The sequence below is a fragment of the Micropterus salmoides genome, unplaced genomic scaffold (assembly GCF_014851395.1).
Source record: "Micropterus salmoides isolate LMB-PRFRI ecotype aquatic unplaced genomic scaffold, ASM1485139v1 Ms_hic_scaffold_20, whole genome shotgun sequence".
Taxonomy (NCBI): domain Eukaryota; kingdom Metazoa; phylum Chordata; class Actinopteri; order Centrarchiformes; family Centrarchidae; genus Micropterus; species Micropterus salmoides.
This window is the reverse complement of record NW_024041151.1, coordinates 17,225,456-17,249,177: the sequence shown is the minus strand read 5'-3', so window position 1 is coordinate 17,249,177 and position 23,722 is coordinate 17,225,456. Positions and strand designations below refer to the sequence as shown.

Genomic DNA, 23,722 nt, shown 5'->3' with positions numbered 1-23,722 from the left:
GATTATGCAACAAGCCAAGGAGCAGCCAGCCAGTTGAGTCTTATTTCCTCTCCGATCTACAAAAATAAATCCTAATATATCTTTTCCATGTGCTTTACGAAGTTTCAGTTATTTGCTCATTTGGAAATGCTTTCACTGACGCACGCAGACGGACTTGCAGTCCTGTGGGCAGTGAGCTCATGGAGGCGTGTCTCAGAAACCAGCCAGAAGCAGAGGCAGTCGGATAAAAAAGAGGCAGACAATAAAATTAAAATCCAACTATGATGCCATGGAGATCTGGAAGGTATTTACACATCTTAACACTTTACCAAGTCCATCAACAAGGAGTGAAAAGACAGCTAAAGTTAACATTATGTTTAATTATACCTTCCTGTTAAAAGAGCATAGGTAACTACAGGTGGGGCGAGTTAAGCCCTTTAGGGACACTCAAATGTATTTCTGTGTCTATTTTTATGGCACAAGTTTCTGTTTTCTGGTGACCATATAAAACACAATTAAATCTCATTTCCAAAAGGACAACAATGCAAAATGTGTCTCAGTTCACACTCAGCCTTAGGACTAATTTATAGGAAAGCCGCAGACTTATTACCATGTACGTATACAAATCCTGACATTTTAACTGATCAAATCAGCTCCAGGATGCCATTATGTTTACAAACCTTTAATAAAATACAGTTGAAAGTAACATTTTCACTCACAACCTTTCCTAATGGCCAGTGTTAATAGCCAGATAATATAGACATATACAAATACTGTTTTAAAAGGCAACACAGGTTACAAAAAGTCCTTATCTGTGCCAAAGTATGAAGCAAAATTTGAAGAATTATTTGAAATGTCATCACTTTAAGAGAAACTTGGGCGAGGGGGAGATGATGATGGTTTTTTGTCTTTAATTCCTCTTGAGAATGCATTCTGTCTATGCTGTAAGACATAAGTGAATCTGAACCACAGACATGATATGTTTCATTTTAAATACCAAGACCAAAGACAAACAACATTTGCAGTAAAAAAAAAAAAGATAATTAAAAAAGGTCCCTTAACACTGGTGCAGGTAAATTCAGCTTGAAATCATTGAAGTCCTTCTAAATCTTATTATACTGGTTCCAGTTAGTGCTTTGAACAGTAACAACAAACACAAACTGTAAAGTAATGCGCATGTGCATTACTCTGGCCCAAACTTAACTTCCGGCTGACTTTTGGAAACAATAACAAGTAAATTATGTTAGCTAGTGACTGTAGTTAAAGCTATGTCTAGCCAGTAGTGTTTGGAGTTGCCTGTCGAACAAAAGAACCACTACTTGGCTCTCTAGTGACCAGCCATTTGGGATATTGCCTGTCTTTTGTGAAATTTTATATATATATATATATATATATATATATATATATATATATACACACACACACACACACACACACACACACTCTCTCTCTCTCACTCTGTTAAGCGCCAACTGCATAAATACCACAAATGTTTCACAACATTACACTCAATTTCCAATCACTTCTTTGGTTTACAGCAAAATGTTTGGTATCTTTTGCAGCGCTGATGCTAAATATCGCCCAGAGGCCTGCAACCATTCTGGAAAAATTATACCACCGATATTAAAGGCACAATCCATTACATAAATTTAAAGGAAAGGGTAAACAACTAGAAAGATTTAAAATCGAAATAGAACCTGCAATTACTGCCAAAAGTGTTTCAGAGACTAAAACTGAAAACAGCTACTTTATTTCTAAGCTATTAATGTTTTTGATGCTGTAAAATATTTGTCTACAACAGTAATGTTTCTAAAGATCTGATGTAAAACAGGCCCATACTTTCAGTCGTGATCACCGAGAAACACACCAAATGCTATAATAATTCATTATCTGAATAAAATTGGTATTTAAAGGGCCAAATACTTACAGACTTTAACAAAACCCTTTTTGACATCCTAAATTGAGTTTTAAATTGAGTCCAAGACCAATCCTTCGAGTTCATCTTAAGAACTTCTTGACTGAGGTAGAACTTTAAATTTAAACAATTGGTAAAAGGATGATTTACTCATTTTAATACTGTGGTAATGATGACAAGTGTAAAACTACATTGAAAATGTGGGTAATACTGCAACTGAACTGTACTTTGGCTCCTTCGTAAGTTATGGAAAAAGCTCTAACTTGGCATATTTTAAGAGAGGATTATATAATCAAGGTTTCCCCTGAGAGCATCTTGGCTGAAAAGGTGCAGCAGTAAACGGGTCATCCAGAGCTCTTCCCCCTATGGTCCAGGCATGCAGGGGCCCCACAGCTACAGAACCTACAGCGGCCTGCTGACCGATCCTGGAGACGACTCGGTGCACCGCCACCGGCTGCTGGAGCAGAGGCGCCTCCATGTGCAGGGGAGGGGCCCGAACACCAAGAGAATGAGGAGCAGGAGGAGATGATACTGGGACCAGGTGACACCGTTTGATGGGTTGGATCTGCTTTGCGCAAGACTTAAACATGTGCGTGTCACTAGGACCAGCTTTGGTGGTTTCCTGCCTCTTTCCAAACGGTGCCTGGAGGAAAACATCAGACGTCTCAGCAGGTTTATGAGATGCAGAAAAGGAGTAGCCGCTGCATGCCATCTTGCTTTCTTTTGCTGGCGTTTTAAAAGGTGCCAGCTGGAAGACATCAGAGGAGACTGGGTTGTTTTGGGGCTGGAACTGGGACACTCGGTTGACAAAAAGCAGGCTGGTGGAAGAAGCTGGAAGTGTATGCTGTTGTAAGCTCCTCTCATCTGATGGCAACATGTGTTTATCATAGACGCATGCAGCAGTCTTCTGCTGGATGCTCAGCCTTTGATTCTCCTCAGTAAACTGCAGAGAGGCCACAGTCTCAGCAGCTCGCAGTACATTACTGCTGAGCTCCCTCTGCAGGTCTGCATGTGGAAAAGATTGGAGAGCAGTCAGAAATGATGATACATGCTTAAAAGCTTTGCTGACCTCTGAATCTCGAGCATGTTATAAAAATATAATAGTTTGCTATCTGTGATATTAAACATGACAGAAAGAAATTAGGGGATGTTAATTGTATTCCTTACAAGTCCACTGAGTTTTAGTCGTCAGCTGTGTTTCGCTGCCATATTTGTTTTGTGTTCTTGTGCTAATTTGGAGTTCTGGTGAGCTACAAACATTTTTTCACTCCAGTGAACAATAAAGCTGCATTCAATTCTGTGTAATTCTATGTACAATCGTTCTCAAGTGGATCAAAACACAATGACATAAACTGGTCAATAGAAGTGACAAAATCACAGTAAAATGGCAAAGATGCAATATATTCCTGTGTTCTTTAAATGGCATGTCTTGCTTGTGATCAGCAAGTTGTATGAAAAACAGCCCAACCTATACTCAGTTTTTGAGGCATATCGATCCATCGTTATTGGATTTTTTTTAAACCCTGAAATATCTATGTATTATACATTTTTGAACATAAACACAACAAGCACTTTTGATAAAGACCTTTTGAATTTGGTTATTAGAGAGTTAGTGTCACACTGCATGAGGCAAATGGTAGTACCGACTGGTTTCCGGACCCTCCCCGGACCCCCCCAGTACAGTGAAAGTTTTTGAGTGGCCTTTTATTGTGGCCAGCCTAAGGCACACCTGTGCAATACCCATGCTGTTTGATCAGCATCTTCATATGCCACACCTGTGAGGTGGATGGATTATCTCAGCAAAGGAGAAGTGCTCACTAACAATATTTGAGAGAAATTGGCCTTTTGTGTACATAGAGAAAAAATTCTTTGAGTTGAGCTCAAAGAATGGGGGCAAAAACAAAAGTGTTGCATTTATAATTTTGTTCAGTGTAGAAATGATTCTAACCCACTCTGCAGCAGGTGTATTACTGACTCTTTACTCAACTCTGTTTAGGCAAGTAAAAAAATTGAAGGTAACGCCTTAGTCACAAAAATCTAAAAAAACAAACAAACATGGAATGTTTTTAATGGGGCATGGAGTTGAAGTCTGGTCTTAACAATTAAAGGAGTACTCTTATTTTACATTACACTCCTATACTTTTCTCAGATTCCCTACAGAGTTTAGGAAAAACAGGATAAAAATCAATGGTGCCTACATTACCCACAATGCAACTTAACCACCAACTGTTGGGTCTTTGTGTAAATGTTTAAAAGTTATTTAAAATGTCAAATATGACTGCTCAAGTTACTGATTATGATTGATGATGATTATGATGAACATTATGACGTAAATTATAATGAACAACAGTAAAACAGAATATCTTAATCAATACTCAACACTTTGACATTCACATTTGTATTTTATTTGCCATTCCTTAATAATTCTTTAATCATCTCACAAAAATAGAAGGAGCACACGATACCACAGCTCTGACGCAGGTTTGGGTCATAAACACAAGAGGCGTCTCAAAACACTCAAATAGTATCATAATCGACAGCTTGCATTTTTGGCAAAACAACAGAGAAAATGAGGGGCTTCTGTTTCACATCAAGGACTAATCTCACTATACCTGCTTGGCTTTATAGATTACAACAGCACATTGGCGGCTACAGGGAGAAAGCTCGGGAGTTGCATAGGTTCAAACAGTAACTGCAAATGATTGAGTTGTTGAGTGGAAGGATCATAAAGAGGATGATAAAATAACATAAGCCTTCAGTTGCACATGCAGCACCTACAGTAAATAGACCTAGGAGACTGTTGCCACTTTTGCAAATTTATTTAAAAGATAAAAATATATAATTTAAAATTTAGAATCAGGAGCTCTGCTCAAAATACCAACTCAATTATGGGGGTTAACGAATAAATTGGTGAAAGGACAGAAATTAAGAGGTTTGAACACATTATCATGGATTTCCTGAACTTTAATCATCAAAGAACATGTGAATAGGTCACTAACTGTGCTCCATGCTTTGCCACTATTCTCAGGTTCTAAATATAAAGATTCTGTTTGAGGTGATTTATTTTATACTGTTGCCTTGACTTCAGTCATTCAAAAGGTAACTACATTTTATTCTGTAATACAAGTATGTATGTGGAACATATCCAACTAGCATGTGTTAACCCATTCAGGTTTGTGCAAAAGCATTAAAACCAAAATATAATTCTGAATTAATTTCCCACCTCCAGAAAGGAGTCGATCTCACAAAAATAGTTATTTGAAATCACTTTTTAACATAACAGAATGAAAGAAAGAGGTGGAGGTAGTCTTCCGACTGTGATCATGCATGGGAAGCAAAATGAATTTGTTTGATCCTACAGAAACATTTGTATTGCTGATTGGAGCTGATTTTTCAAACCCTGACTTAATGCTGCCTGATAACTTAAACCACTGCTATAGTACAGCAGCAGTGTTGTATAATCCACTGTAACACTGGCAGATTAAACCTTTTCACACTTCACAGAGCCCCTCACACATTACCTATCAGGCAAATATTCTTCACTATAATATGGAGGCGAACAGTGAGACTAGTGAGCAGTAAGCCAATACGTATCCAACTCTCAGAGCGAGTGATGTAGCTCTGACTTCCTGAGAGAATATAAGAGTGGAGGAGGGAGGCTGTGCTTTCAGAAGAGATTTTAAGGACAACGTGACCGTCGCCATATTTACAGCAAACAACAACACAAGTAGGCTACCGGAAAAAGACATCCAACAATTCTGACTCCACACACACACACACACACACACACACACACACACACACACACACACACACACACACACACACACACACACACACACACACACACACACACACACACACACACACACGAACATAACATTCAACAACACTGCCATGCTTTTTGATATGAACTCTGTGATCACTAAAACCGGTAAAGCAAAAAACCAAAGCTTTACAAAGCACAATTTCAGAAAAAGTTCTAGTTTAGCGGTGAAATGAAACAGGACTAAGATTCAAAGAGGTTAATCTCCCGCTTTCCAGAAAACTGCCAACTGTTTTAAATAAAAATATAATCCTTCATTGGTCCATGTAAACAATCATAACTAGGGCTCACTTTCTTTTCACAAAGGAAGAGAATGGGACATGGGATTCAGCCTAATCTCCAAGTTCAACAAAGACTAGGATTATCATCTATACATTTGAGTGTACTGACAATAATTGAGTAGATATAGCCAAGAAAAAAAAACTTTCTCAAACACACAATTCCACAAGGAGGAATGGAATATTTATATAGGAGTATTCCTCAACATTATTCAGTGATTATGGTGTTAAGAATCATAGATATTTTTTTATTATAGACTAATATTTATTTCTTACATTCATTCTCTAACACTCGATTCATATTAACATTTATTAACAGGTAAACAATTCCATTTTTCATTCACACACTAATATATATATATATATATATATATATATGATTTCACAAGTAAAGCAATATGTTTTCCACAAGTAAAGCTTTATGACAATGACTTAATATATACACGGGAAGAATAACCAATTGTATGGTCTGGATAAGAGCCTGCAGGGGTTGCAGATATATATTTACATAAATTAGGAGTAAACAAATGATAGGAATGTAGGAAAAATTGCACAATGCTTAGTGAATGTTTGTGTTGATATAAAATAAAATATATATTTTTTTAAATGCCATTTTAGACTGTTTCTGTTCAAAAAAATGACCTGAACAGTTGAATAGATTAATGGTCTCTCTCTATATAATAGCTACTGTATTTCTATTACTGTGGATTATTCAAATTATTTTCATGATTTCATGCATTTTGTATTGATATGGCACACTGCTACAAACATTGTTATATGACCCTGATTTGTCATTTAATTCAACAACAACCTACTGCTTGCTTTAAGGGTTAAAATAGATTTTTTAAAATAACAGCAAATAAGAACGGGTCCTCCTCGTTTGAAAAGTACAACGTGTCTGAGAGACCTTGAATGGTCAACATTATTGTTGTTTTCTTATATGTAGATTTTAGCTGATACACTTTCAGAGCTTCACCTGTCAGAAGTTTGCTTCACAGATTTTTAAATTATTTTTTATTTTTTTTAAATGGCCCTTCACCGTTTAGTCAGGAACCTTTAGTGTCACTGCTCTTCTCTTCATCATGGTAACTTGTTGTATGTAGGGTGCGTGGTTATGGCTGTTTTGTTTCCAGATTGTAACTCAATTTGATGTCACTCTTCAGTCTAATCTAATAGCAGCTTTAAATTGTTAAAGATGTTCTATCCAACAGCCCTGATGGAGATAACATTTATGCTACTGTGCAAATCAGGCTACATGAAGAAGTTTCCCTTTTATAGAAGAAGTAAACTGACCTCATTTGAACAAATGGCCATTTAACTTTTCCATGGTTTTACTTTAAAATGTGCAAATAAATCTGGGGAGGAGACTTTAAAAGGCAAACGACGAAATTCACTTGTGCACCATAATAACTACAACCACTTATAACTATGCCTAGAGTACATTACAACAATGACCTTCTATTGTTTGCTATTAGACATAATACAATATTGTTCAAACAAACGGCATAGCAATATTTTATCCTGATTGACAGAAAGATGTAATGGTAACTATTAAAAAAGGATGATGTTAGTGTACTGGCCACTCTTGGACCAATGGACAGCACATGATGTGTAGAGACAACAACAAAGAGAAAATGTGAGTGAGAGGGTGAGAGATGAGATGCGAACAGAAGCCAGATAATGCAATCGATACAGCGGAGAGGGCAGGAATGAAGAAGCATTGAGAGGTGAAGGCTGTTTCTACTGTAGGAGCTAGAATGGAAATGACAGACGGGAGTTGCAGGAAGCTAGCTGTGACAACAGTGTTGATCGCCGTTATGCTATGCCAGTCTATAATCCAGCGTTACAGCTTCTACGGGGAAGGGGGGTGGGGACGCCTACAAGTCGATGAGCTGGTCCACCAGCAGCATGGAGCGGGCCAAGCTGGGCAGGCTGGATTCAGAGCCGCCACTGTTACTGCGCGAGTGGCCTCCTGAAACTGGCCGGAGAGACAAGGGGAGGGAAAGGCATACAAATACAGGCAAACGGGGGAGGGAAGCAGAGAAGCAGGAATCACAACAAGCAAACACAGCAGTCGGGGGGGGGGGGGGGGGGGGGGGGGGGGGGGGGCAGAGAAGGGCAGAGAGGGCAGAGAAGAGACCCATTTACTTCTAGTAGTTTTAAAACATTCGTAACTAAAAGTGCAGGCGCTTGATCCTGTTATCAGTAGGTTTGACAATTTAAGTCATTATTTAGCAAACCAGCATGCAACTGAGGGGAACCCCATAAATAGCCAACCCCTTGGTCTTTGATCCTGAAGACCATCTTGACCCACCTGTGCTTCCTTGTCGGGAATGCAAAGACTTACCTTGGGAGTTCTTTCGGCCTGTGACAGGAATAGGATCGAACTCGTCCTCTGTGGCGGCCTCTGCGTTGGCTTGCTGCGGCTCAAAGTCTGAGATCAGGAGAGACGAGTCTGCAGAGGATAAAGTAAAAGTGGGTTGTTGATGTAAAATTAAGGAATGTTTTAGATGAAAGGGTGAAAAGATAAGAAAAAAGGATTATTGTTTTTATTAGTGCATTGCAGAGTAGATGCTTCTTTCATATGTGGGGCAACAATGATTAGACTAACAATGGCTTTTCCTCAATACCTTACTTGCCACAATAAAAAAAGTGTTCATAAAATCTGAAGCTACTGAAAAAAGAAAAGAAAAAAGTGGTACAAAACCTGTTTGATAAGATATTATGAGGAGAGATCAGTAGTAATTAGGATCACACAGCTGGTTTACACAGTCAGGCTGTGATTCAGAGTTGGCACTGTCAACAGCAATCAAATGCCTTCGTTCAACAGCCAAGAACCACCAACTGAACCACAGCTGTGGAGCTCTTTATTTGGGACACACAATATACGACTTGAGAGATTATTCTTTACTCAACTTCATTCACGTGAAACAGATAACATATTTAAGCAAGACCATTGATATACTGCACAAAGGAAAACCCCTTGTGGAGAATGGATCAAGTTTAGAATTTGATTTACTTGCCTTTAATTTAATTTCTTTATAAGGACAAATGCAACATAGTCTGTCAACCCGGGATGGAAACGCTTCTGCTGCCACCCAGTGAAAACTTCAGTGTGCTGCGCAAAATGTCAGTAAAGTTACATTGCTCTGTGACAATACTAACATCACCAGCACAAGAAGTTGGAAAGATGATGTAGTTTATCAGGGCTCCTTGCACCGAGTTTGTTTCGAAGTTGTTTTCTACCCTCTTTGCTGACAATAACTTAAAGGCCATCTGAAGATAAATTGCACGTTTCCAGCTTAGAATGCCGCTATGTACCAGTCTACGTAAATAGAGACCTTATATTGATACAGAAAATCAAATCTTTGCAGAAAGTAGTAACGTCAACGTTCTATCATAGACAGAGCAGATGGTCACACCGACCCAGACAGCAGCCTGCTACACAAGAGCCCACATTAGCTTTCCTGCTAAAGTCTCCTGAACAAACATGCACACACGTCTTGTCCTGCACCATAGTTTGCTGAACGAGCCACCAAATAAACATCCCACTAATGTTTGATATTCAAGCTGAATTTTTTATAGCATAAGCAGCCATAAAAGAACTTTGGCTAAAGAGCAAAATACAGCCAAAAGTGTAAGTAAACAAGAAAAAGCATTTGACAAGCATTTTGGACTTTAATATTTAAAAAATGCTACGGTACGGAAACGCTTCTGTTACTCATTAAAAAGATTACCCACATGCATGTAGAAGTTTTTAGGTTATTCCAGCTTACCTGCTTTAGGCTGTGCTGAGTCTCCAGACAACAGACTGAAATCATCCAAAGCAGAGGCAGCGGAGGTGGGAGCAGAGGAGATGGAGGAGGTGGCACTGCTTGCTGCCTGAGGGACGGACGGACCGGAGATCAGAGAGCCCAGGAGAGAGTCGTCTGCAGTGAGAGGCTCTGTGATGGGTTAGGGTAAGCCAAAGGTAGACGGAAAAGAGGGTAAAGTTTAGTTATGGTTCAAGTACAAAGAGGAAAAGGACACATTATTCTAAGATCTGCAGTGATTCTAATATACATGCACTAACCTTCAGGTTCCTTCTACTGGTAATAATGCTGAAACATTTTTATCCAGAATAATTAATGCTAAAGGCAATAATTAATGCTAAAGGCAGATAAATAACCTTCTCTCCATTTATTAATAAAACATATAAAGAATAATAAACCTCGTGTAAATCAAGAAGTTCAGGAAATGAAACAAAATGAAAATAAATTGAAACACGCCTGCTTGGAGCAGACACACCTTTTGCAGACTCTTCCACAGAGCCACCAAAGGGATCAGACAATGACAAGAGGTCAGGAAGCATGAGTGAAGACGTGTCAGGAGATTTTAGTCCTTCAATCAGCTTCTCTAAAGGCCAATGAAGAATCAGAAACGATAAAGAAGACAAAAGTGACCAAAATACAATAACATTATCAGCTGCAACAAAAAAATTAATTGCCCAAAGAAAACACTACCAGTACAGGTTTTATTATTTATTAAATTTACTAAGGATAAATTAGGACAATCAACATACTGTTTTTCAGGTATTGGAGGATTTATGAAATAACATAGTTTCTGGATTTCATTCTTAAAGTCAAAGGCTTTTCATGAATTATCTATTCAGATAATTGTATTCATAGTCATGTATGTGGACGATCTAAATTTTACCACTACTAAAAAACAAAAAAACAAACAAACAAACATGCAAATGTGTATTTGTGTGTACAGTATGGATCCAAAGAGAGAGGGAGAGATTTACCTGACAGTTCGAGGGTACAGAAAGGATCTGGGACAACTAACAGTGAGGCTCCTGAATCCACATCAATAATGGTTGATGGTCTTTCAACTAGGAAACAGAAGCAGTGTTTTACAGCAAAGGTTTACAATTCATTATGAAGCCTAAAATGCAATGGTATTACCTAATACAGTATATGAGCAAATCATTTCTTAAACATTTCTTTCTTGTTAAAAGGAAAAAATCAGTGGCTGCATTTTCTGGGTACAGCAGTAGTACTGCCTGAACTCTTTACATTAACACCATTAGAGTAACTTTTATTTCTTTCATTCTGACCAAACACTTAATTTTATTTATGAGATGCACATAGGCAGCACTTGGTTTTCAAGCTTCTTAAAGCTTTCAAATTAATGGATCACGTGCATTAAGAGGTTTACCTCTTGGCTTGACATTATATTCCTTCAGACGTGTGCGGTACAATGCATTATCTGGCATCAGCACACCAGTGAGGTAGCGGGCAGTGGGGAACAACTTATAATGATATTTTTAGTGTAAATCACCGTCTGAGCTACCTTACCAAAGAAAGAAAGAAATCTTTATATTAGCTTTGTTTTGACATCCACAGACTTGCATGCTAACTTGTGCTATTGTCTGACAGTTGACAGGAATGATGTCCTTATAACCATCACCAAGCACACAATTGCGGGGGACAGGGGGGTGTTAAACCCACTCCAGAAACACACTATATGCTCACTGAACTCCCTCTGCTTCATTTTGCTCAAGTTTTGGTCGTTCTATATCCTCCTCGAGCACAGATCTCTGATACACAAGTTGATCACTCACAGCTCTACTTCACAGGTAAAACACAGTCTGTTTAAAAGTGACGTAGAATGCTCATTTTCAGGTTCATACTTGCATTTAGGGTTTCTACTAGAAAATGTTTTCATGTTCAAAAAACACATGTTTTTCATCCTGTCCACTTCTTCAGCACGTTTTCACACTCCGTTTTAGCTCCCGTCTCTTTAAGCCCCACCGCCTCCCACCTCCCTGAAAGCCCACTTGCTTCTGATTGGCCCACTTCCCCAAGCGGGGTGGGGCTTAGCTGCACCTCACTAAATCAAGGCCTGTTGTGTGAGACTAGCCCTCGCTGATTATTGTACAAAAACACAACTTTATTCCGGCTGCTCTCCCTCCACTTTTGCCAACTTTATGCGTTACTGGTTACTTTAGCAGCAACCACGGCTAACAGCAGCTGCTACTAAGTTAGCTGCTGAGTTAGCCATGCAGCTAGCTCCAGGGGTGTGTTGATATTTACACCTCTAACATTAGTACATAAGCTTTGGAACGCTGGTTCCGAGCCAACTGATAACAGGAGCTAGTGGTTAGCAACCTGTAGCGTAGAACATTCAAAACAATTTATGATAAAATCTTTGCTAACAAGTATGCATGAGTAAAATTAAGTAAAAAGCTTTTTTCAGTCCTTTCTCTTCAAAAAAAGAAAAATCTTAATAAAAAAAAAAATGAAGTCCTAATTTGTGTATGATTCAAGTGAACATTTATTGAACCTTTAATATATTGTTATTGAAAAAAATTATATTGCAATAATTATTGTTATTGTTTTATTGTCCAGCCCTACAACAAGTAAAGCTATCTATCCACTGGGAAACTTCATAAATCACAAATTTGAGGCAGAGCACAAAACTAGGAAATATTTACCTTTCCTTCATAACCGTAAAAGCATTTTCTGTAGACACACTGCACAACCTACAAGTCTAGCTCTATGAGCTCATATGACTGCTAACTCTGGAATGTGGGCTGGTCTATGTGACATTTGGGGCGTAAACATCCCAGATGTTACATAACGTCTAGCCCTTGTTGGCATTCGCTTGTTTTTTGGGGGTATTTTGGGTGCGTGAGATTTATATATGAATGGGGAAACAATGGAAATTGGCTTATGGTATGTCAGTTACATGCACTCAACACTTTTTATTCAACTACGCCAAGGGAAATAAAGTTTTCCATTCCATGGCATCTTTAAATAGAAGCACCAAACATGTTAAATATAAGCCAGCGGGTTGCTGCTGTTGTTAATGGACATGTCTTGTCTGATGTTTTTAAACAGGGTGGAGACAATTTACTTGACTTCTGACAGCTGGGTCTGTAGTTGATGTGTCACTGAAATGTGCCGCTATTAACCAACCGGGTTATCATGAGTTGTCAAACGCACATGCATGCAAATTGTCCATGATGCAAGGTGCTTCTAGACCCTCATTTCCTGCTTTCATTAATTGCAATATTTTTAAATTTGTTATGGCAGTCTGAACTGTGTAAGGACAACTAAAAGGGTCTGTGGAGTTTCATGGGCCCAGGTATATGCTGAAGAAAAAGAAGAAGAAATGCCATGGTGATACATACCATTTTCTTGCGGTGTATTGTCCATGGTTGAGGCCTGCAGGCCTGGTATCAACTCCTCACAGGATGTTGACTCAGGTTCTATAGGTAGGTCTGGAAAAACAGAACTCCTGGTTATCAAGAGTTCATCACATTTTTAAAATACGACACACATACATATGCACACAATCTTTACCAGTAGGCTTTCTGTCCTCAGTTTTGAATTCCTCTGCAGTGAGGTTGGAGAAGTTGTCATCGTCAAATGGGTTCCACGCAGGCTGTGTAGGGGTGTTGGTGGCACCGGCAGACACAAGAACAGCGGGTCCAGCTTTGCTTTGGTCCTGGCCTGCGTCACAAACACCGAGCTGAACTGGCTGTGTGGTGCCTGGTGGAGATGTAAGTGATCTACGGGTAAAAAAATACACAACGAATCATTAATAAAACAAACAGTAGAAGACTAGAATTTGAACTATTGGTCAGGTTTGTTCCAGTACACATGCCACTTACTGGTTGAGGGCAGCATCTCCATTAGGTCCTTGTGGCTGCTGTGAGGAGTCACTCGCTGGGACTCCAGCAACGCTGCTCGCTGTGGCATCACTCGGTATGTGTTGGTGGCTTTGTTCTTCAGTTGTCTTTGGAGAAGCAGGTGGAGTCTGATCAAAATAGGCATGGAGTGAAAATAAGTAACACATAAGATCAAGAAATATTTCCTGGAAGATCTCACAAATCGCAGAGTGTCAAATCTGTTGAAATGTGTTGACAAGTCATGCTATTAAGTTTTCCTTTCATTCAGTCACATTGTTTATTGGCAAAAAGTCTCAGACCAAAGACACAGACAAGTTAGGATGTAACAAACAGGCATAGTGAATATTATTACAGTATATTTCATACATAATTAGATATGGAGACACATGATAGAGCAAGAGAACACCAAGCCACGCCACACAAGTCTTATGGAAAAATAAAATGGAAGGATACATAATTCATTCTGACAGTGATGATGATGAAGATGAGCAGACACAGTTTGAAGCTGGATGGTGAGCAGAAGGCCTCTTACTGTCTCAGCTGCCTTTTGGCTGATCTCATTGAAGGCGGGCTGAGCCTGAGCAGCTGACGGCTGAGTTATCTGCTGCTGCTGAGATCCAGGCGGCTGACCAGAGGCCGGTCTGCTGGGTGAAGGCTGAGCAGCTGGCTGCGGAGCCTGGCCGGCCTGCTTGCGTCGAGCTGGTCGTTGAGGTGGGGCAGGGCTCGATGGAGTCTGAGCCTGCTGGGAGGTGGCGCTGACCGTAGAGGGAGGTGTGGTCTGTTGGTGAACTACTGGCTGCGCTTGTGGTTGGACGTCAGCCTTGGTCACTGGTGACACGACTGCTGCTGCTGTTGTGGACTCTGCGGCCGACTGCACGGGCTATCACACCAAGATATGTGACAGAATCCCTTGTCATTTAAAAGGTTACTGTACATTTACGAACCACCTTTGATAACTTAGTGCTCCAGGTCCCAAAAACAACTGAGTTTATATTTGTGTAAGGCTGATACAAATGTTTTTTAGTGTCGTTTGTCAGCATGTACCTGCTTCTGTGGAGCCGCAGCCTGACTTGAATTGTTTTGTGACTGGATGAGTGGCAGAACTGAAGCCTTCTGTAACTGCAGAGCTGCAGCTGGCTGAGAGAGGTCTAAGTTGACTCCTGTGGGATGTTAAAAAGAGCACAGACTACACATTACTCAATAGCATGGAAAATGTTTCCAAACAATGTAAATATCAAGCTCCATAAACAGATTTATCAGAGCATTTGAGCTTATATTTACATTAAACAGTCTACAGATAGATAAATAGGTAGATAGACAGATAGATATCTCTATCTATATATCTCTCTATCTATATCTAGATCGATAGATCCTGTTAAATGCTGATAAAAGACATTAAGTGATTTTAACAGGTACAAAATTAACAGAAGCAGTGTTTCAGAGTGTGTTGAGAAATTCATTACATAATCACTGTGGGCTTGTGGTTAGATTGCATTAATTTGCATGAGTCTTAACCTGCATACTTGATCTGTTCCTGCTGAGGACTGTAGCATCCGATGTGTGCACAAAGGATTAGAGGAATTCTGTCTTTATGCACATCTTTGCTCAAAAGCTCAGTTTCTTTTTCCTGTAGCGGATAGAAGAAAAAGGACAGAGTGCTGTACGTACCAACAGGCTGAGCTGCACCACCAGGGAGATTAGCCCGCTTGCGAGGGGTGAGAGCAGCAGGCTGGATGGGAAGAATGCCAGCCGCAGGCTGGGTATGGGCTGCTTTGGGCCTCTGGCGAGGGGTGATGGAGGTTTCAGTGGTGGGAATTGGATCTGTCAGTCTGGCAACAAAGGGAGCATGTTGGCCCTCTTGTTAATCGTGGCAAATAGTGTTAATAATTATTTAATGAGTATCAGAATACTTACTGTGCTTAATTACTTCCACAAAATGTAGTGTTACTACAGCTTTAATGGTAATACAATGTAAGCAGGTCACGCTTGCCTGGACTTAGTCTGGCTCTTCTTTGCTGCAGCAGCCTCGCTCGCTTTGATTGGCTCAGGAAGTTTAGAAGGAATTGGAGAGTTCTGGATTATGGAAAAAAATACAAAATCTTTGTTGAATTTCCACAGAACAGCAGTATCAGTGACAATGGTACAAAGACAAAATTTGACAATGAATTGATTCTTGCAGATGGCAGTAATAAAGAATATCATCAGTGCCAAAAAGCATTTTCTATTGATGAATTAGCACTTATTTTCCTCCCAAAGTGTGACAACTGGTTGGTCAGGCAGAGGTCCTATAGCAGATATCACTGAATACAGACAGGAAAATCAATTCCTGATGAGAGAAAGCCAAGCAAATCAAAATATTTCAGCTGACGCTGTTGCTGAGAGAGACTGACCGTCACATTCTGAACAGGGCAGGTCCGCTGAGCTAGCTTGAAAGCAAAGTAGGACACCTGGTAGATATCTGGTCTTTTGTCTGGCTCTGGCTCCAGCATGTACCCTGAAAATACAGCACGAAGAAAAAACGGAGTGAGACTCAAAAAGTAGAGCGCTAGTCAACAGATATCCACACTTCAACCACAAGTGCACAACTTTGTGAAAAACTGAATTTGATGTTGTTGAGAACATTAATTAATGTTTAAGAAGGACTAACGAATGAGGCAGTGAAGATCATAAGAGTAGCGGGAGTTATCTGGTATGGTGAAACTGCCATCACAGATGGCCACCTGGCTTTCACCAAAGGGCAGAGTGAAGAAACACAACTTGTACAGCAAACAGCCCAGCGCCTGGAGAAGACAATCACATGCACGCCCCGTCGCACCAAACACAAACAAAGGCAGAAGAGAAGAGAAGAATACACAGTAATACACAGTTAAGTCACACAACAAATACATTTTCCCCTGTAAATACCAGCAGAAGCAACAGTTTAGGCTTTTGAGCTGTACAAATACAATTTTTAACTTTTAAGAATATATACATCTGCTACTTAACATGTCTAAAGACCTGAAGACCTGTTCTATTGACCGTGAGCTATTTTGTCAAATTTAGGTTTCACTATAAAACACCCAGTAACTGAATAATTGTATTAGTTTCACAAATTATACTAAAATCAAAACCTACTGTGTTTTACAGAAATGGAGGCTACAGGGTTTAGCTTTATATATAGTATGTGTTACTGCTCTACGAGCACCATATCAGGATTATCACAGACTTCTGTCCTCCTCACTCACCCAGACATCTGCTTTTGTGGTGATAAGCTTGTTGTTGTAGAGGTTCACCATCTCAGGGGCCCGATATGATAAAGTGGTGTACCTGAAAGTAAACATCAATAAATTAATCAGAATAGAACAGGACAAACTTAGAAGAAAAGCTACCCGTTTTTAATGTGGCAGTGAAGTAAAACAGCATGCACAGTAGTATGTGCTCAAAACTGTGCAGAAAGTAGTGTATTGCACACACATCAAAATATTTACAATACTGTGCAGAACCCTGCAGTCCGCACGTGGATGAAGTGAAAAACTCAGTCTATAAAAAAATAAAAGCTGCTCATGAATGAGGAACTGTTGATGGTTTCTGTGCAGCCATTCCTAAATGGAGTGCTAACGAATGAAAGCTGCTAGTATCGCCAAAGCGGATGAAAAGAGGCACAAACTTTTTGATCTCTTCCTCCACGGCGGCCACTCCTTCAGTCTGTGGGCTCTGGAACTTGTTAGTGGCGCTGCCAAAGTCACACAGCACATAATGACCCTTGTCATGCAGGAGGATGTTCTCCACCTGTGGACACACGGGAGATGAGACTCAGACAGGCATGTTCGTGTAGAGCTGCTTTGGTTGAAGACAACATGAAAGGACCCTATTTGGATCTTAAAGGTCCAGTGTGTAATATTTCTGAGGATCTATTGACGTCGCCACTTTGCGTCATCATGTTTCTACAGTAGCTGAGAATGGATAAACAGCGCTACAGAGCGTGTTTCGTCACTACATTCTTCTTGTTCTACTTTGGGTAGAATTCAGGCAGGCTAGACACTCATCACTATGTTAAATAGGTATGTTCAAAAAGAAGTAGTATAATATACAGCAGGGGTCTGCAAACAAGTTTTGCATCAGAGAAATATTATATAATATTTAATATATATAATATAATATACAAGACATAATTAGGGATGCACGGAATGTTCAGCCACCGAAATTAATCAGCCGAAAATAGCCAAAAAAGCACTTTCGGTGTTCGGTCTAATACGCCAAAAGGCCAAATAAATTTTACTGAACAATTACATTGACATGTTGGCAGTGTGGAAGCATTTTGAAGTGTCAGAGAAAGACGCAAATATTTATTTTTGCAAACAGTGTTCTGCTAAATTGTCTCCTAGCACATCCACTCCATCTGTGGCTGACTTCTTAGAAAAGGCAACAAACGGTCTGACTCGCTTTGAGTGTGCACGCGTATTCAAGCCTTTATGGTAAATCCACCAAAACGGACCAGTGCGAGCTGACAGGCAGGTTAGCAACTTTATACTGTCATTTTTTCTCTTTACAAAGACAAGTGTTGCAGTATGAGAGTCCAACTTGAAGAGAGGCTATGAAGTCTTTATGTTGCGCGAAACGAGAACCACATACAACATTATTTATCAAACTATCAACTCTTTTAATATCGTTCAGAATTGTTCAAAGTAAAAGCTCAGTTCAACTCCAAATACAGCATTACATTAAACAAGCTTCTTGCGCTTTTATTTTGTAGGCAAAACCACTAAAGAGGAAGTGATTATGTGAGTAACTGTTGGTGTCATGACAGTTCTATGTCAGCACCGCTCTCAAAAGTATTTATTTATTTATATTTTTTGCCACTATCAAAAGCACCATAATCTGGCTGTGGGCCAGATATTATTGCTGGCAGGAAGTTTTGATGAGGGTCCATAATCACAGAGAGAATTAATGCGTTTCCCTTGTCAATGTTTGTATAAACTTTATCTAATGTGTGGTTTATAATAGACTGTGGTGCAGAAACAGGGACAATGTTTCACACTCTTGGCTTACATTTTCCATGTTAACTGTCAGTGATCAAGTCGCAATAACATGGTTTTACTGAATAATTAAGTAAATATAATTTCTTAATAAATATACCTAAAAAAAAAATAATTTCTTGACTGGCAACTCTCTGATGTCTCTCCCTTTTGTGCTGTGTCAGCCACCGTAGCTGTCCTACGCACTTTGAAAGGGTAGGGGGCAGTGGTAGACTGGAATGTTGGTTGCAATTCACAACCCTCACCGCTAGATGCCACTAAATCTTACACACTGAACCTTTAAGTATTAAGAGGTGGTGCAGTAATTGACTCATTCTGCCTCCTTCAACATGTGCACACTCCTATCATGTTCATTTTCTTTTTTATACCTACCCCCCAAGAAATCTGCACTGCAATAAAAAGTCATGTTTCCATTTTTTGAGTGACAGTAACTTAAAATTAATGCGACAGCCACGCCGCAGTTGACTGGGCTCTGCAGAAATGGAAAGGTGTTTGAAGTATTTTGACAACTGACAATCTCCTCTCCCCTCCATTTAGAGCTTTCCATAATTAAAGGCAGCTTCAACTCACACAAACACATCAATCACGACTCTTCTGCCGACTTCACAGCGTGGTGATCTACAGTAGGTGTTGCCCCTGCGTTGACACAGAATGGGCTGTCTGTCCTATCCCATATCCCATTATACCCAGAACACAAGTGTCACCTTGAGGTCTCTGTGGATGATGGGTGTCTTGCGTTGGTGCAGGCGAGAAACAGCATCACAGGTGTCACAGAAGATCTGCAGCACCTCTGCCTCAGTGAAGCCAGTCTGCAGCCTCTGATTCATCAAATTGACCACCTGCCCCCCTGCAAAATAATATCCAGTTACGCAGCAGCACAAACAGAGGAAATTCTGATATTGTTCAGAGTCATTATGCAATAACAACTGATTCTTTTGTTTTTATCAGCGCAACCATACTGCCATGCTAATTATTTCTGAAACAGAAAGTCAAATTCTTTCAGTAACCAAACTATGTGGTTGCACCCACATCCCATTTCCCTTTCAGTGCTCACCCTTGCAGTAGTCCATTAGTATGAGAACCTCCCATACATCCCTTGATCCCATCGCCGTAATACTGGAGTCCAGATAACCAACAATATTCTTGTGGCCGACGAGGTCTTTCTGCAAGAACACAAACAGACATCCATGAGCGTTAACAAACCACCGCGCGTAAACTGTGTACTACTGCTAAGCTGTTGTACAGTGTGCGCATGCTGTGTGACCAGTGAAGTGAATGGTTGAATTTGATTTTCAGCTTTGAATGAATCAGAAAAGGCGCCACATACGTGACAAAATGATTTGCAACACAAAGAAAAAATTGAATATTTCCATATTTTGCTGCAAAGAGGTAATACGAATTTGAACGCCATAATCCTTTCATTTAATCTGGTCAGTGTTTTGGGATGCAGTGTGGCACCATCACCAGCAGAGGGAGCAGCAATGGAGAGCTGAACCTATTAGGTAATAAAAAAATGTCAGACACTGCAGCTGAGGTGAAGCACCGTCTGTCTGTGAGTTTATGAGTTTGTGAGAGAGAGAGCAAGACATTTTAGGATCTGCAAAACTAGGCCTGTCTGTACTGTATGTAATTCTGATGAATGTTTATATAATCAGCTGCTGTTTTTGTAGTTTGACCACCACTGCTTCCTTCCTTCCTTCCTTCGTGTTCCTAGACAGAAACCAACAAACTCTGTGTGAACTCAATGAATGCTGGAGTCCAGCTACAAAAAAAGCCTCAAAACTTACATATTCTACTGGCATACACTACCAGTTCTGTTCTGGCAAGAGGTGAGACAATACAGGGACTGCCTTCCTTTTTACCAGCATGTGATCCTTATGTACATTAAATTTATAGCAGGGACACTTTCAGCTTTATGTTATAATAATAATTATAATAATACAAGCAAGCAGACAGCATTTGTTATAACTGACAAAGAACCCTATAGGGAACAACTAGAGCTTCAGAACTAAAACTTTTTCCTTTAGCAATGCTGAATAAAATAACATTTTATCAAGAGATAGAAGGTCCTTTAAGAATTGTTGCACATACAAATAACCCCTACAACTCAATCTACAATACATCTCAGGAGGAGAGCAAAACATGTAAGGCAAAACTATGAAAACAAAAACAAAGCACACCAAGAACCAGATGAATAAATACTGTACAACCGTCCAAACAACCCTGCTGCAGTCTGTGCATGTACCAAATTCAGCGGTTGTTTTTAGTTACCCCGGACAGAATCGAGAACTTGAATCTGTGGATTTCTTGGAAATGTGCAGGCACAAGTAGAGTTTCGAATGGCATTTGTTTTGTAGTTGCCTTCACATGTGGTTTTTATAACCCTTCCCCCCCTCACAGAAAAGCACACGATACTCGGTGTGAGAACAAGCAGGGAAATATTTGATCTCAGCAACTCACCATTATTTGAATCTCGCGTTTGCACACCTGCAGATCGTGCTCATTGTTGACATACATCCTCTTCAGGGCACAACGCACCCCTTGATTTGTTCGCACCAGGAACACAATCGCAAAACCACCTGCAGCATCGAGAAAGAGACCAAATCAGAGAGATGATAGACATATCAGCAAAACCTTGACAGTGGGCAAAAACATGGACACACACTGAACCATTATTACCAGATTAAACTACAATAAATACAACACATATAAAACTTGGGTGAAACTTCAGCATTACACCATTCTCACTTGTTTTCATTGCATTATGATTTTGGAAATTTAGCTCACATGCTAATTTTTTAGAATTACTTAAACAACTGTTTATTTGTGTCTGTGAAGCCTTACATCAATACGGAAGATGAGGACCAAATGGTGCAGCCTTATAGGGTTATCTATTAATCATACCATTGCTGCAGGGTTTACGTAGAGACCTACATTGGGGCCTAACCATCTGGTATGGTTCTGACCACAAATTCACTTTGCCGAGTTTAGTTGCGACAGAGTCATCAATTTCAGGCAGACATTGCGGCTTATACTGCATCCTCAACTTGACATGTGTGCAATGGTATTGTGTGGCACTGTAGCACTATAAATCTGCAACAGATGCCTGTGCAGGTTGAGGCTGAGGGTTAGCATCCATTTCTGATGCAAATACTGAAGGAGCAGACATTCTGATCTGTTGTGCAACACTGTCGTCCATTATTTATATACTGGACACTGAATTTGAGAATTTTGACTAGCTGGCCGCACTGTTTAATACTTTTAGGTTGACAAAGTTACAGCAGTCCATGGTTTCGAAAAAAACCCAAAGCATGATGCTCAAAGAAACCATTTTACTTATTCAAAACACAAGAAACAAAAATATAAGAATAAGAAAAAGATTCTATTTATGGGTTTAAAATGGTGAATAATGTGACTTTGTTTTGGTCTACAGGCCTCTCCTTCAGCATCAGTAATTTGCTGCTGATGCCCAACAGTCTTAGAAACGTGCCTACTCCTAACAATCATGTGTGACCTACAGCTTGTACTGTATGCCAACCCTTCATTCATTCATTCATTCATTTTAAAGGGGACCAAATAATTGCTCAAACCCTGCCACACCAGGTAGGTCTCCATCTCTTTCAAATCACACTTCTGAATCATTAAACAGTTAACAGGAACCTGGTGTGGCAATCAGAGCAAAGCTGAGAGAAAGCAGTAGGCCTCTAAATTTGCATTTATGTGTCCAAGATCCATAAATGCATAGTGCCATCACTCCTGTGGGGATGGCATTAGGTTCCATCCCTGTTCCGTCATGTGACTCGTGCACTTGGCTTGAAGATGCAGGACCACACATGTACACCCTCGCGCTTCAGCAAAAAAAGGAGATAACAAACACATGGCACAACGTCTGGCCCGTGCAACCCCTCCTCACCTTCAGCAATGATCTCGTCAACAGTGACCTGGTGCCGCCCGACAGTGAAGGCTCTGCCAATGAAATTTCCGCCTGCATGACCGGACCCAGAGCTGCTACCTCCTCCTCCAGAACCAGGCCCGGAGCTCACCAACTCCCGACGAGAATCAAAGAACTTCCTCATGTTGTCGCAACGACAGGAGTATCGGCTTCAATCACAGACACGCGAGACAGACTGCTTGTTTCCTGTGCAGTGAATTATTGCACTGATAGATAATGGAGGATCGACTGTCAACCTAACGCATCCGACGCTTTGAGCAAGTCTTTTTTTTTTTTTTTTTTTGCAGCCTCAAAACATGCAGTGATGCCTTTGTCACTTATGATGTTGAGACAGCCCAGATTTTTGGTGGCAAATTACCCATTTGCTTGCCAACACAAGCCAGTTGGTGATAGCTAGAGCGGCTACGACTAGCTGTTATGTAAGTGAATAACACCACCCAGGAGGCTACAGCATCTCCGGAGAAAGTATTTCTTTAGCTATCCATCCAGCTGTTCATGGTCGGTTGAAGCTGATGATAACATTAGGTCCTCCTCCATCTCGTCCAGCCATTACCAAGCTAGCTAAGTGCTAGCTACTTACGCGCTATGACATTTCGTGTAAGGTTATCCAGGTTATCCTCTGAAGATAATGCCTTCGAGTGCGATGTATCCGACGTGTAACTTGTGTGATAGCGCTGCCCGAAAAAATCTTTCCATCCTCAGTCAAGTGAAAACAGCCGTTTGATGGCACATATCTGCCCGACTAGCTAACGTTATTGAACTGCCTGCACTTACGATTAAACTGTGATTTTTGGTAAGCTAACGCATTAGCGCGATGCAGCCTTTCCATCAACACACACGCAAGCGCAGCGTAGACGGGAAACTACAGCCTCCGTCTGTTGTAACTATAGCTGCGAATGACAAACCACGGAATTTGACATCTACCAACACATTAGGCAGATGTTTCAACACAGCAGCCTAATCGCTGCAACCACAGCAATCTTCGGCTACCAGCGATATCGCAACATCCAAGCAGTTGCTGTTGACGCGCGGACGGAACTATGGGAATTGTAGTTCAGAGCGCAGCTGCAGCCTCCCCT

The 23,722-nt window shown here is 40.3% G+C and overlaps 1 protein-coding gene across 4 annotated transcripts; it reads right to left on the bottom strand.

Moving 5' to 3' along the window:
• Positions 1 to 1,391: 1,391 nt before the first annotated feature.
• On the bottom strand, positions 1,392 to 23,682 carry LOC119914113 (AP2-associated protein kinase 1-like). Of its 4 annotated transcripts, none has more exons than XM_038733145.1 (20): positions 22,605 to 23,682; positions 21,152 to 21,270; positions 19,746 to 19,854; positions 19,396 to 19,538; positions 17,323 to 17,444; positions 16,901 to 16,982; positions 16,324 to 16,456; positions 16,067 to 16,170; positions 15,667 to 15,749; positions 15,345 to 15,505; positions 14,721 to 14,836; positions 14,209 to 14,556; positions 13,659 to 13,804; positions 13,348 to 13,556; positions 13,176 to 13,265; positions 10,785 to 10,871; positions 10,286 to 10,393; positions 9,775 to 9,942; positions 8,346 to 8,453; positions 1,392 to 2,899 (listed from the first exon to the last, which is right to left on the bottom strand). In XM_038733145.1, the coding sequence occupies exons 1-20, from the start codon at positions 22,765 to 22,767 to the stop codon at positions 2,187 to 2,189; spliced, it is 3,312 nt and encodes a 1,103-aa protein (XP_038589073.1). In that variant the 5' UTR covers positions 22,768 to 23,682; the 3' UTR covers positions 1,392 to 2,186. The 4 variants fall into 4 exon arrangements, with proteins under 4 accessions (XP_038589073.1, XP_038589074.1, XP_038589076.1 ...); XM_038733146.1 differs by having other exon boundaries at positions 13,659 to 13,783; XM_038733147.1 differs by lacking the exon at positions 1,392 to 2,899 and adding an exon at positions 4,277 to 7,976.
• Between the last annotated feature and the right edge of the window lie 40 nt (positions 23,683 to 23,722).